The sequence below is a fragment of the Astyanax mexicanus genome, chromosome 3 (assembly GCF_023375975.1).
Source record: "Astyanax mexicanus isolate ESR-SI-001 chromosome 3, AstMex3_surface, whole genome shotgun sequence".
In the NCBI taxonomy this organism is placed as follows: domain Eukaryota; kingdom Metazoa; phylum Chordata; class Actinopteri; order Characiformes; family Acestrorhamphidae; genus Astyanax; species Astyanax mexicanus.
In genome coordinates, this window is record NC_064410.1 from 64,298,955 (window position 1) to 64,314,340 (window position 15,386).

The 15,386-nt window shown below is 35.8% G+C and overlaps 3 protein-coding genes across 3 annotated transcripts; all 3 read right to left on the reverse strand.

Moving 5' to 3' along the window:
* Positions 1-487: 487 nt before the first annotated feature.
* LOC125799283 (sterile alpha motif domain-containing protein 3-like) lies at positions 488-5,774 on the reverse strand. Its single transcript, XM_049475619.1, has 5 exons — positions 5,707-5,774; positions 4,150-5,106; positions 3,854-4,009; positions 3,393-3,482; positions 488-2,220 (listed from the first exon to the last, which is right to left on the reverse strand). The coding sequence occupies exons 2-5, from the start codon at positions 5,089-5,091 to the stop codon at positions 1,915-1,917; spliced, it is 1,494 nt and encodes a 497-aa protein (XP_049331576.1). The 5' UTR covers positions 5,092-5,106; positions 5,707-5,774; the 3' UTR covers positions 488-1,914.
* LOC125799382 (uncharacterized) lies at positions 5,703-10,670 on the reverse strand. The gene is made up of 3 exons (XM_049475930.1): positions 10,339-10,670; positions 7,385-8,438; positions 5,703-5,869 (listed from the first exon to the last, which is right to left on the reverse strand). Exons 2-3 carry the CDS (start codon positions 8,403-8,405, stop codon positions 5,703-5,705), a joined length of 1,188 nt encoding a protein of 395 aa, XP_049331887.1. The 5' UTR covers positions 8,406-8,438; positions 10,339-10,670.
* Positions 10,671-13,719: 3,049 nt separating this feature from the next.
* ba1l (ba1 globin, like) lies at positions 13,720-14,561 on the reverse strand. Its single transcript, XM_007238188.4, has 3 exons — positions 14,397-14,561; positions 14,081-14,303; positions 13,720-13,957 (listed from the first exon to the last, which is right to left on the reverse strand). The coding sequence occupies exons 1-3, from the start codon at positions 14,486-14,488 to the stop codon at positions 13,826-13,828; spliced, it is 447 nt and encodes a 148-aa protein (XP_007238250.1). The 5' UTR covers positions 14,489-14,561; the 3' UTR covers positions 13,720-13,825.
* Between the last annotated feature and the right edge of the window lie 825 nt (positions 14,562-15,386).

A 15,386-nucleotide genomic window follows, 5' to 3' on the forward strand; every position in this document is an offset into this window, starting at 1 on the left:
AATTAGTTAAGTGAAAACGTTTTTTTGTTGCTTGAACGTAAATTCTCGAGTTAAAGTAACTAGTTGACAATTTAATTCAAATAGAATTGTATTGTTGTATGAACTAGACATCAAATCAGTTCTACTAAAATTACTTAGTTTAACCAGCTTTATCACTTGTTAATATCAATTGAATACCTTTGTTCACTTAACATGATTTTGACTCCTTTTAAATAGAATTATGTAGTCAATGTAATGTGTCCACTATTTAGTTCTACTAAAATTACTTAGTTTAACCAGCTTTATCACTTTAATATCAATTGAATACCTTTGATCATTTAACATGATTTTTGACTCTCTTAATTCAATTCTCTAGCACAGACTTCCCTTTATCTGAAAACGTACCTAATTGACATAAGGTTTATACAACATCTTCCAAATAGTTTAACAATTTGTTACAAACACTATTTTATGTAAAGTTACTGATAGGAAAAAATAGCAATTCAACTACAACACTTTCAGAAGTTTAATAAACAAGGAAAAACAGCCTGCTCAGTCCAATCCAAAATAAATTATTAAATTATAAAACACAAATTGTAAGAAAGTTACTAGTTAAATTTAGCTAATGTACAAGTCATAAGCAGAATTTGGCAGAATACAGAGATTTTTCTAGCAGTGCTAATGACTAACAGTGTCACATACAATAAGTTGTACAACAGCACACAACTTCAGTAACTCAGTTGGGGAAAAAAACAGCCTATAACAGCTTATATGTGCTTGTGAAAAGTTTGATCCATTCTAGTTGAAAGCTAACAACTTTGAGCTGAGCAATATGACAATATTTCATTGTATAATCATAAAATTAGCAATAATACGCATCTGTGTATAATGTACATTTCATCAGTACTAAAAACACCCTGACCAATTGCACGTTTGATTACAGTTATAATTAGTCTAAGTGCAGCACATTGTTTAAGAATCTGCCACTACTATGCATTTTTCTGATGGAAAATAATATTAATGCATTGCCAATTTAGAAAAATCAATTACCCCACCCACACTAGAAGGGTGAAGACTAACACATGCCTCCTATATAACATAGGTCAGACACTGGTTCTTTTTGAACTGTTTGAACAGCATCATTGGGTTACTAATTCACAAACATTGAGCGGGTGATTATATGGAGCTCTGTCTCCCCCCCCATCAGAGAGAGCAAGGCCGATTGTACTCTCTGAGGCTCTGTCTGCCAATGGTAAGCAGCATTACCCGGGACTGATCCACGGATTAGTAGCTGGACCATTGCAATCCCTGTAATAAAATATTTATCATACCACTCAGCCCTACTTTCACCTAAATTGGCTGAAATTTTTTTTTTATCAAGTTGTGCAGCAGTGTAGAGCTAAAACTCTTTATCTGAAACAACAAAAATAATAACTAGAAGCATGTTTGCTCAAACAGGAACCATGAATACCAGAAATCAACTTACATAGTATCCTGAATACAGTCCAACAGACCTTGCAGAATAAACTCTTACATTATGGAACTTGGCAATTATACTTTGTTAAAGAAAAAAAGTAAAGAAGTCAAGAGTGGCCAAATGAGATTGAATAATACATCTATTAGCACCTTAATTCTAACTAAATAAAATATTACAACACATAACCTAAATATAAGCTACGGGAGGTATGGATAGCTAAGAAAAATATGACCATTTAAAAAAAATAAATAAATAAAAAAATAAGCCTGTAAATTTCTCTATAATGAATCCCTTCAAACCACTCTGAACGACCTATTTACACCTGATCAATTCAATTATATAGAACTTTGCATGTAGTCTTTAACATTTCAGAAAAAAATATTATGCTCAGTTTAAGCACATGTATGTTTCAGATAAACACAGCACACTCTTGGGATATCCACTGACTGCTTTACCACCTACAGAGTTTTACACAAGAGTCTGTTTCTGAGTCCGTGAACCCTAGCAGAACACTGTTCACCTCCAATGTTCATTAAAACCTTCTGAATGACCTCGAAGGTGTAGCGCAGTTCCTTGGGGTAGTCAATATTAAGTGCGAATAACAGACCAACAAGCATAGCTACCGCATGGGGGAAGTCAGTAATGCCATTCAGGATGATCTGCTCTTCCAGTACCACTGAAAAGTCAATGACGTCCTCCTCTTCTTGTATCAGCAAGACACCAATACTTACTCCTTTTGCCATCTGCTCCTCACTCTCTGTAGTCTACAAGTGAGAAAAGAAAAATGATGAGTTAACTACTAAATTAGTGATGGACAATCAATCTAGCAGGCAGTAATTTTACACACACACACACACACACACACACACACACACACACACACACACACACACACACACACACACAATTAAATAATTTTTTAAAAATAAGAATATCTTTGAAAAGTTACTTTGATTCAGTAATTCAGTTAAAAAGGTGAATCTCATATATAGATGTATTGCACACAGAGTGATCTATTTAAAGCGTTTATTCATTTTATTATTGATGATTATGGCTCACAGCCAACGAAACCCAAAAATCAGTGTATCAGAAAATTAGAATATTATATAAGACCAATTGGTACTTTCTGCAGTGTGGGCAGTGTGCCAAGTCCTGCTGGAAAAATTTAATCTGCATCTCCATAAAAGTTGTCAGCAGATTTTCCAGGAAACACTGCACTGATTTTAGACTTGATAATAAAACACAGTGGATCAACACCAGCAGATGACATGCATCTCTAAACCATCACTGATCATCAGTAAATTTTACATTTCATTTGTAAATCAAGGGAGCAGAGTCTGGAAGAAGAGTGGAGAGACATACAGTCCAAACTGCTCGAGGTCTAGTGTGAAGTTTCCACCAATCAGTGATGGTTTGGAGAGATATGCTAATCATCTGCTGGTGTTGATCCACTGGGATTTATTGTCAAGTCTTAAGTCAGTGCAGTTTTTTCCCCCACAAAATCTTACAGCACTTCATGCTTCCCTCTGCTGACAGCTTTTATGGAGATGCGGATTTCATTTTCCAGCAGGACTGGAAACTGAGCAAACTGCTCACACTGCCAAAAGTATCAATTGGTCTTATACAATATTCAAATTTTCTGATACACTGATGTTTGTAAGCCAAAATCATCAACAATAAAATAAATAAACGCTTAAAATAGACCACTCTGTGTTTAATACATCTATATAATATATGTGTTTCACACTTTAAACTGAATTACTGAAATAAAGTAACTCTTCAAAGATATTCTATTTTTTTTAGATGGCCCTGTATATGATGAACAAAAACCTATATAATTTGAGTGTAACTAACATTGTTACTAAGCATGCATTTGTCTGCATAAAAGATAATGATTAGATGCAAAATAAAAATAGAAAATTCCAGTCAAGCTTACCTCAGCAATCTTTAGAAGTTTGGATGGATCCTCCCTGAGAAAATGTGGCAGGCCTCTCAGAATGACTGCCCTTTTCTTTTGAACTGAATTCTGTTGAAGACAGCACACTCTTAAGACAAAGTGACAGTGCACATTGGTTTTCACCACAATCAAAACAATTAACATTGGGTATGTCCGAATACATTCTGATGCTAGAACGTTATGTATTCAAACAAAGAAAAATCTTTATGTACATACTACAAATAATCTAATCCAACCAAACCAAATGTATATCACTAAGTGTAACCTACGTTTTCAGCTGGCATGGTCATTACTTTATGTCCTGAGTTGCAGACATACTGGCCCCTCACAGGGCAAAGCACACAAGTCCACATAAAAAAAAGAGCTAAATAAAAGAGAATGTGTGGCAGATGAGTATGCATGGCATGTTCTGGCCTATACATTTCCACACTTGTACTCACATCATCATCAAGCAGAGACAGGAGGCTGCTAAGTGCTTGAATGCAGTGACTCTTGGCCCTAAACATCTGCAAGAATCTTTCCATATACTGATCCAGCCCAGAAACAAACGTGTCCCACAGGTCAGTGGAAGTTAGTCGAGCAAATTCAGCCTCAATCTACAAAACAAAGCAGAACTAACAAATTATTCATTGTTACCTAAATAATTATGGTTTATGTAATTGCAAAAATTTAACAATTTATCCATATGAAGCTAGTTCACACAAAAAAATATATTTTCAACATAGCATAGACTTACCTGTGTATCTGTGAACAAAGCTGGCCACTTGGCCTTCACTTCTGCCACAAGTGGTTGTTCTTCAACTATTTCTTTTCGTCGCAGAGGGAATGTGCTGGCCATCATGTCAGTAACTTTCTTCCAATCAACTTTCTTCTTCTTCATCTCTGCAACAATGGCTGCCCTCTCCTCTTCCAGCACATTCTGCGTTTTGCCTTCAGGAACATCCGGAAGAAAGTTGACTTCAGACTTTTTAGCTTTCTTGAGCTTCTGCTTTGGTCCTGAATTTCGGCGATTCACTGTTAGCTCTGAACATCCAGACACACGAAGCTTGTTGCGGTAATTTCCCATTTTAAACTTTAAACTGAACTTCCAGCAGTACCACCCCTTCACAGATCCAGGCTCTCTCAGGCAAGGATGTTTCTTAACAAGGCTCTGTGCAACAATGTCATACTGCTCTCGAGATGGGTATGCTGAGTATTTGTAAATTTCTTCAGCCAATTTTTCAAGTATCTCAGATTTAGTGTCTTTATTTGTAATCAGAAGGGTTCCATTCTCCTGGTAGGCTTCATTACCACGTTTAAGCTTCAATTCCACATCGTATGAGAATTTTGGAATCACAAAAGGGTCAGGCCATGGCCGACGGCAGGAAGGAGTGTCCTCCATGGAAGATGATGAGGGCGACGAGAGACTTGCCGTGTCCAACGTTGAGTCAGTCTGAGGGGACTCGGGGATTTGCTTGAGGATTACCTTTAAAGTGGCCTTCTCTTTTGGAAGTTCAGACAAGCTTGACAAGTTGCAGAACTCATTGCCAAAGTCTGGATCTTGAAATTGAACTACAAAGTCACCTCCCAATCCAAGCTTGCATTTCAAAAAAGAATAAAAGGAATCAAGAGTCTCTGGCTCACTGTCAGTTTGTATCTTCCTAATATCATCCTTGTTTATAATGATTCTTAGCAACATTTTGTACACTGGAATCTAGGGGAGAGGGAGGAGGGGAGAGAAGGAGAGAGAAAAAAAAACTCACTATATTGCCTCATCACACTGTTTTGTTTCTCATTCACCAGCTCCTTGTTCAAAATTTCACATTCTACATTCAACAGTACACTACAGTGTCTTGGTTACATTAAAGGTGGAATTATTATTTTAAAGAAGCTGATGCATTACAAGCTATTTATATTTGTGCTATTATTTTTTAGCCCATATAAAGACACTAGCACTTAATAGACAATAGTATGTACTGTGGGGTCCAGACCATGGAAGAAAATGGTAAAGGGAGGATAATAAAGTATGCATAGAAATCAAATGACTCACTAATCATATAATGTCCTATATGTATAGTGAAGCTGATAAGTGGACAGTGAGTATAGAAACAAGGATGTGGTTATTATGTTCTGAATGGACAAAACAATAAAATTGTTTATGTCTTTTACACTTAAATGAGCAAGACATACAATTATACATGAACACCACAAAACAATTCTAAAAAATTGCAACATCTTATAACGTGGTAATGTAAAATTTATGTATTTGTAATGTAAAACTATTTTGTATTTGACTAAATTTGGTGAAATTTACCTCAATGGAGCAGAAACCCTTTTGGAGAGATCAGAAGTCTGCCTTTCACCATATACGCTGACAGGGGGGAAGTAGTCATTGAGCTCCTCTGGCTGGACTACAAGCAGCTTTGCAGAGTGGTTCTTGCAGACTTCATAGCATCTGAGGTGTTCCAGGTACCAAGCTGTATAAGGTTCCACAACAAAACAGGGCTTGTTTTCCACAAATAGCACATTAATCATTTTCCCAAAATTAGGAAGTCCACTTGTGCTTCCAGTGGATAAAAACATTCCTTGAGTGTACTTTGTCCCATGGATAAAGGCAGTTGTGGCAAGAGATACAGAAGTCAAACATCCAAATTTCCTTCTGATAGCATCTTTCACAAAGAGGTCCAAAATCTCAAATGAAACAGTTGAAATTTTTCCAACTTCCACTGTTGGTTTGAACATGTTAGGCATGTCCATGTGATATGCTAACATGAGCTGGTGCCTTGAAGCTAAAGTCACCAAAATGTTCTTGAAGTTATTAACATCCCGGACAACTTTCTTAAAGAAGCTGTGTTTGGCCTCAAATCTTATTGTCCAGAAGTCGAGCAGAGGACCAAAGCAGCGAATTAGATAGGGATAGTGTTCAAGAAAGTGGTGCTTTGGTTTTAGCTTAAACGTAGGAAAAGCTTCCTGTACAAGCTGCCGATGTTCAAAGATTTTGGCCTCAAGGTAGAACAGTTTTTCCTCAGTGAATGTAGATGAAGTTAAAATTTCCAGAATGTCTTTAAGATCCAAAATGACACCCCAAGCTTTGTCGTTCTCTGGTACTTTATCCCCAATTAGCAATGGCAGCAGTCTCAAAAGTGTCCAATTTTCATGCCCGTTCCCCCCAATTGTCCCCTTTAACGTGAATGCCTTTGGAATTGCTTGTGGTTTGTTTGTTTTGTCCGAAAACTTGTATGGGAAACGCTGAATGGCAGTATTCAGTTCCTCTAAAGTAAAATACTTCTTGCCAATCAATGTCTTTAAACACAAACACAGCTCCACAGGCACTATTCCCTCTAGCAAATCATGTAACAAGTCAGGTGGAAAGCCCGTTATGCAGTGAAAATAATTTAGTTCATTTAAAACACAGTCACCCTTAACTCCGTCAACAACTATGCTCTCATGCTCTTTAAGGCTCTTAACAGCTTCATTGTGCAATATTTTTGTTCTTAGTGGAAAGCATCCAGTTCTTACTGATGTACTCTGAATATCACTGCGACTGGCTAAGCAGAATCTGCAAAATTTATCAACAGAGAATGACTCCTGAAAGCCAGCAAACGAATGTGCTCCTAAATTATCTGAAGACACATACAGGACTGTGCCTTTGACAAACGTACCTAGCCTATCAATGTAAAATCCTTTAGTTTCAAGTGTACAAAGCTCTTTAAGCAGTGGTTCAACTATTTGTGCATACCCAAATGTTTTCACATCATTACTATTGCTCAGCAAGGCAAGGTATATACTAGATAGGGCAGATCGGTATTTGGCAGGCAAATTAGCAATTACCCAATAAATAGCAGTTATTTTATGTTTCTTCCTTGAAGTTCCCAAAGGGTTGCAGATTTCAAATTCATCTATATACAATCCTAAAGAAATTGATAATTCTTCTTGAGAAATAATTGGATTCTCTTTAAAATACTGTCCATCATGAAAAGATCTGTACTGACCAGAGAGCGATGGTAGATTTGTTTCCTCTAAAACTTTGTCAATTACATCACACTTGTTCAACAATGCTGGCAACACACCTGAAATTGGAACATAAACAAATGTTTTGTTAAGTAAAGGATCTAACACATACTCAGTTGGCTCAATTACGTTGAATCTTTCCTTGTAAAACAACTGTCTTTTGTATTCAGTTCCCAGTGGTCCACTCTGTGACAGACAACTAAAAGGATTGGTTTCCTGTAAGCTTTCCTTTAACAACTTTAGTGTGGCCTCATCTATATTACAACTGAGCTCTGTAAAAATGTTTTCTGCAGTTTTTTTTGACAGGTCACCTGCTAAAATTCCAATTTCGTGAAGTTCATTGATTATTTCCTGGGTAGCTGATTTAGATACATGCAAGATGGCTTGCATTCGTAGAAGCAAAGATGCAAGTCTATTCCTAATTTTGTCACCAATGCTACCTCGCTCTTCTTCATCATCAGCAGCATCCTCATCATCATCAGACTGAAAATCAAAACTATCACGAACAGCTGACTCAGTGTTATTAGAAGAATACCCACCAGTGTCTAATAGGGGATCAGAGTTTTCACCATGTGGTGGGCCATAAAGAAGCTCTGCTTTAAAATTTTGTAAAAAATCCAAGGCATGATATCGACTTCTGTGAGAGGTAAAACTGGAATAAACTTTTGACTTAAAATTACAACCATTAAATGGGCAGGTGACAGTTTCCTTGTTTTTTAAATGAGTGTTAAGATGACAAAAGTATTGTTTATGATTTGCAGGTTGACTAAATGCACATAGCAGACATCTGACTCTAAAATTCACTTTTTCACCGTAGCAAAATCCATGTTGTCTCACATGTATTCCAAGAGCCTTGTGTGACTTAAAAGAGCACACACAGTCACTGTAAATACAAGGAATCGGTACTCGTCCTCCGTAATGAGAGTGGCTTGATCTGTAATGTCCAAGTATTTTTCGACGATTGTTTGTGAAGTAAGTGCAAAGCTTACATTTCCACTTCATGCATTAACAGCACTCACACCCTCAGATCACAACCTAAAGGATAAAATAAAAGAATAACAATTAGGGTTGCAACAGGGAGAAATTTTAAGGTACAATAATAATTATTAGTATTACAATTACCCTACATTATCAACAATATTTATAACAATAAATACAAACTGCTACAACAATATCGAGTTATAAAATTAAATCATGTTTATGTTGAGGTAGATGTATATGAGGAAGTGTATAACTGTCCTATAAGTAATAGTATGAATACCACACTGTAAACGTGCTTATTATAATCATTATAGATTGAAGGATTTTAAGAGTTTTAGTTCAAGTTAGAATTTAACTCGGCAGGCGTTACCTACAACTCTTACCATTCAATAGGATCTTAACATTAAAAATGTTTTTTTTACTGTATATCTGTTTTATCTGTGAAATAACTAGTTGTTGCAAATAAAGAGGATTATTTCTGACATGATTAGTATAGCAGAAAAGTCTCTTTCCAAATTTACTAACTAGATAGTGTTGCAGTCTTTAGTAACCTGTAGAAAGGGAAAAAGTGTAATAAGCCAGCTTTTCTTTAACAGGATTCTTGCACCATTTAAAAGACAAATTAATCATGCATTTTAAGACCTTTTAAGACTTTAATAAATATAAATTAAGAACCCAAATCATAGCCATTATTACTTTGGGAGAAAATGCATTGTATTGGAAAACAAAACTTAAAAATCAAATCAATCAAATATTTTTTATCAATATTTTTTATCAATGTTCATCAGTATCTGAGTCATAAAAACTCACAAAAACAAGTTTTGCACAGCGTGCAGATTGTGATATGTACCCCCACTTGGGTGGGAAGACCCAGTGACATTTACCATGCACAAAAGAACTGCAGTTGTAAAATGCAGACTAATAATATTTATTTATTAAAGCCTTAGTCAAGACTTTTTTAGACATTCCAGTTAGCTAGCTGGCCGTAAAGCGTTCGTTTGTTAACATGTTAGCTAGCCCAACGCTAAAGTTCAGTAAGTTAGCTCTCCCCTAACCTTAGGTTTCTTCCCGGTAGCTTAGTTAACTCGCCCGTAAGGTCAGTATGTTAGCTAGATCTGCGCTAACCTTAGTTATACTCCTACGTAGCGTAGGAACCGCGGGAACCCTGTTAAACGAAGGCATTTGTTGAAACTGCTGATCTAGGTTAGCGCTGCGGCTAGACCTCCGACTCTGCATTTGTTTGCAACTTGTAAGGCGAGACTGATTTTTGCTAAATACACTGTCGAACCCACCAGGAGCCTTAATTTTGTTAAAAAAAAAAAGTCGAAAAAGCAACACGAAAAAAATGTCAGTGGTCGCCTACCTCAACATGTTTCCCTGAAGCTCTGCATTTTACCGGACTAACTTCAGTTAGTTAGCCTGTTGCGACCCTGAGTTAAATTAAAAAAACGTTCCTAACCCCATTTAAGTGTTTATACTGAACTACCCATCATATTTTCAGGGTAAATACTAGCCTGTTGCACTTTTTTTGAAGGTGAAATGTAGGTATTTCTGCCAGCCTCTCATTTTAGTATTCGGTTCCACCTTAAATAAGGTGCTGGCGCCAGAAAGGACTCACCATTTAAGGTGGAACGGCTAAAGAACTCAGGTCAGCTAATTATACCCTAATCTTAAAACATACATAGGTTAGCTAACATATGTCTAAATGTTTGATAGATACTTTTATTTAGAGGTATGCCTCTCTCTAGCTATGTAGCTAGCAGCTAACATGGTTATTAGCAAGCAACTAAGCTAACTAGTTAGCTACCGAAGGCCAGACAACAATTACTTTAGCTAACATTACATCTAGCCAGCCAGCAACGTGCCTTACATATTATCAGACACCTTAGGAGAACTATGAGAACATTATACCGGCTCAAACGCAATAAAAGCGTGAAGAGATTAAAAAACTTACCCGAAAAGGTAAAATGCCCGCCAGATTCAACTCGCCAGATTTGAGAACTGTCTCCAGCATGAAATGGCGGACCTCACGGACGCCCTCTATCCTGAAGACACGCCCCCTGCGCTGACGTACCGCACGTTAAAAAAAGACGTTGAGGGCACCTGCGCGGTTTAAATTACTCTGGTGATTTCAGTTGACTTGAAAATCTAAGTTGAAAAAGCTTTTTATTTTTTAAGAAACAATAAACATGAAATAATGAGTTATCTCAACAAACTCCGCAATGTGTAGTCATATTAACAATACATTTTAAGTTCAGATAACTAAAGTGCAAGGTTATTTTTTACAGTGTACCGTATTTTACTCCTCTTTCCCGCCGTCCTCCCGTATTAGTATTTTCCCGTAAATTTCCCGTATTATACTAAATAAAAAAATATATAGGCCACAGGCGACAATGCACTGACCGCTGTGTCTCTTAACCAATCGTGGTGCCGGTTCAAGTAGAAAGTCCCGCCTTTCAGGAGAAACAGCCAATCAGCTAGCTGGTTTTGCGGAGCGCAGTTTAGTGTGCGGGAAGCCCCGCCCCTCCCCTCGCTGTGAGTTCAGGCAGCTAGTCGGAGCAGCTGTCGTTAAAACTAATCTGGATATACGGAGATTTTTCTAAAAGAAAGGTAATTAACCATGTAAACTGTGATGAGATTGTTTCTGATAGCTGGTTAAGAAGACTCTTCTCTGAATCAAAACATAAATTAAAACCACTGTGTGTTTAATAAAATCCAGCTTGTGACTCAGTTAGCTTAACTTTAGAATTAGTTAGATAGATATTCAGGGTTTGAGAAAAATCTACATATATATAAATAATGCCCTGCCCTGATGTGCCTGATCAGCCAATAACTATCATTTCCAAACTCTATTAGTTCAGGGCTAGTTTTAGGGTTTGTTAGAATTTGTTTAAATCTCAAGTATTGTGGTAATGTATTATAATGTAATGTAATGTATTATTTAGAAGGGGTAGAAGAGATGGTTGAGCTGGAGAGAGAGAAAATGTGGAGAGGGCTGAAATTAACTGAACTGATCAGGAGTGGACTGAACGATAGAAAGAAGTATTAATGAAAGATTATTAATTGTGTAGCCCCTTAGGACTATTATTTACTTATGGAATATATCTGATCCATGTCCTTTTTGTAAATTTGTGCACCCTTCAATTTCAATAAAAAAAAAATATATATATATATAAAAAAAAAAAAAAATATATATATATATATATATATATATATATATATATATATATATATATATATATATTTTTTTTTTTTTTTTTTTTTTTTTTTTTCCTCGTTTGGGCTGTTGGGGCGGCGGAAAAAATCCCTTATTTTTAAGTCCAAAACTTGACAGGTATGCTATATGATGGCATCATCACTGAGAAAAGGGATAAAGTCAGGCACAGGACAGTATAGTATACACGTTTGTAGTGAGGATAAGGTTTTAAATATAAAAATATATCAAATATAATTGACACTTTTTTAACAATTATGGGATTTTCATGGGGGTTGTTTTGCTCATTAACTTTCTGCACATCCCTTAAGCAATATTGAAAACTGCATGTCTTCAGGTTAAATTAAGGTAGGTATGGTAAATAGAGCAAACAAATACAAATTAAGTCATTAAGTGGCATGTTGCTTATCACCATTAATAAAAACAGACTAGAACTAAAAGAACATCTTATCTAAGTATTGAGAAAGCCCCACCCTGTTCATTGGTTCCACTAAAAATAATGCCCCGTTCTTCTTCTACTTCTTAATAATAACAATAATTATTATATTAATAGTAGTAATATTTTACTGCATTATACATTGTTAGGAATGTCAGTTGACATGAGAAATTGTCTGATTGCAATTCTATGATGTGAAAAAATAATAGTGGTTTATTCTCAGAATATGAATATGAATATAAGGTTTTTAACATAAAGTAGGGAATAATATATAAAACATATATTTATAATTCCTTTTAGGATAACAATCACAATTTAATAGCAAATAAAGGAAATTGTGGAAACCAGTACATTATCATGGAGACCAAGAAACCCTTCAGACAGAATTGTTTGTATGCTGGCCAGAAAGGCAAAGCACACTCCCATATGACCTAGAATGACCTAATGGTTAAGTTCACACAGGGATGCACTACTGTTTGACTTTTGGACTTTGATATTTTTCTTTATTTCCAAACTGTAATATCTGAAAATGCATTCATTAATATGTCCTTTTATAGGGGGGGCAAAAAGTAAGTTAGCTCTGACATGATCAAGGATCAAAGTGACAGTTAGCAGTGATAAAATGTGCACTTAAAATTGTTAAAAGAGACTTTTATAATTACAGAAAAAACACCTTTAAAAAATACAATTCTGTAGCGGATTTGCCCATAGAAATCGGTTAAATATCAGTTAGTTTAAAGGTAAAAGGTTGAAAAGTTATGGACCATTTGAGCTTAAATGAAGTTGTAATAATTCTCATTATATTTTTCAAATAAACCTGGAAAAATAACATTGTAAATCTAAAAACATTTTTTTGGCAGTGGTGTCAGTGCTGTGTTTCAAAATCATAGATTTCTGAAAACCTTCATCATAAATTTTGTCTGGTCAGGACACATTGCTGCAAGTATAATGACTTTATTTGACCATATACTTCATACTTATGCACACTGAAATGTCTGCATTTGTGTTGCCACATATTTCATCCAATTAAAGTGTTGGAGTTTTTTTTAAAGAAGATCACATGTTGCAACATTAGCTTAACAACAGCATTTCTCCAAAAATGTTTTATATTGTGTTCAAAGGATTAACAGTGATCTGTGAAATAATCAGAAATAAAAAATCTATTTAACATTGACCATACTCATGTATAATGTTTTAGCATCTTAGATATAATTTTCTGTTTTAAAATCATTTTATTAGCAGCGTTTCTTGTTAACCATTTCAAATAATTACAATGAAACTGAGATACAGTTATTGAATCTTATTGAGGCGAGTTACAGGATAACATAATAACTGTTTAAGTCTGGGAAGTAAAAAACAGAAAGCATTTTACAGACAGTTGTCTTTTTAATGGGTTCTATCAGTTTATTTTTTGTAGATTTTGTTCATGAAGGTATTTTAATTGATTGCCTTACTTTTTAAACTATTGCTTAATGGGAATGGTATTGGGTTAAAGTGGCCACATTTGCAGCTTGCCTTCTTGCAGTTTATTCTTAATACAACTCACGTTTACCCCACTATTTCTTGATTGTTAATCTACACAGTTGTTTTCGTTTACTTGTTTGCCTAAATAATTTGCTACTACTGATACTATAGTTATAGATAATAATCATAGAATGTTGAAATGAACAACACAAGCAGTTAGGTGCATTTAAAGTTGTTTTATTATTATTTCATCTGAGTATTTTTTTAGTCAACAGCTTCGTGCACTGAATTGGTGTCAAGCTGTTTTCCCAATAATTGAGATTGGCTTTAGTGGTACTGCTTTCCGAGAGCGGACACGACCACAGCCAGGAACTTCTGCCAAGCCTCCTGAACATCAGGGGTGAAGACGGATTGTCCGAACTTCATGGCCACGCAAACGGTGATGCAGTCACTTAGAAGCTGAGAAAAGAGAAAGAACGAAAAATGACAATTATCGTTTAGAAGTCACTTAGCATTAGTCAATATGATTCACTCTGAAATCCATTATCATTATATTGTGAGATGTTTTCGTCTGAAACTTACTCTGAAGTTGTCGGGATCCACGTGGATTTTCTCAGAGTGCATCACACTCAGACTAGCGTAGGCAGCCTTGATGTTGTCCATGTTCTTGATGGCTCTCTCGAGCCCACCCATGACCACCTTGCCGTGATGAGCCACTTTGGCATTGCCCTGGATGGCAGCGGCGCTGGACAGGTTACCAAAGGCGGCGAAGTGCCTCTGGGTCCATGGATACACGATCAGAAGTCTGAAACAAAGAAGAATGGAGTTATCTCAAGGAAATACCATTTAAAAACCACGTGGAAAAACCTGTGCAGAACATATCAACTTAAAGTTTTACCTGGACAGAGCCTGAGGTCCGATTTCATCGACACTAAGCTTTCCCCACAGGCCACTGATGGCGGTGCGCTCGGCATCTGTCCACTCAACCATAGTGAAGTTTTTAGAGTATGTTCGGTAACTTGCTTGAAGATGTTGAAGAGAAATCGCCTGAGCATTACAGACACGCGGGATAATTTATTGAGGTTTAACGACCACACCCCCAAGGTTTGATTGGCTGGCTTCTTCTCGGGCGCGGAGCATGACTGGACAAAATATGATATCCCAAAATATGCTGGCATGTATTCTTGGCAATTCTATCAAGATTAGTAAATTAAGATTAAAATGCCACACCTTAGAAATTAGACACGATGAAAATGCGTACATGGTATATTTTTATAAAATAAAAACAAAGAGACTGTAAATGTAAAATTCACTCATTTTTGTTTCAAGTTGCAAATAATTAAACCTAAACTTAAATTAAATTCGTAGACACCGACTATATTGCGGTATCTTCAAAACGGCAACTTACCACTGTTTTTTACTTAACAGTGAAAGTCAATGTAAACCATTTTATTCCAAACTATTTTGAAGCATTTCTATTGGAACGCATATATAATAAATTTCAGCAACTGAACTATGGCAGTATATTTCAGCAGCTATAAATACATGAAACCAGCATAGACGAACATTGTCTGCATTTTCCCATTTCTCATTCTAACCACTAGACACATTTCCATTGGGAAAATGTACACTTTTGAAAATCGAAAGTGGAAAGGGTTCTAAGCTAAGCCACAGTTCAACTTTTGTTTTGTGAGTATGAAGAACCTTTTATAATTGGTAAATAAAATGTACATCTTTTACGTCTTTCATCATAGCTCAACTATATTGGTCTAAAGAGTGTTGTCTTCTTTTTTTACATTATCACGTTAACATTATAACGTTATGTGAACAGAAATTATAAATAAAAATAACAATGACAAGATTTTAATTTTTTACTAAAATTAATAAA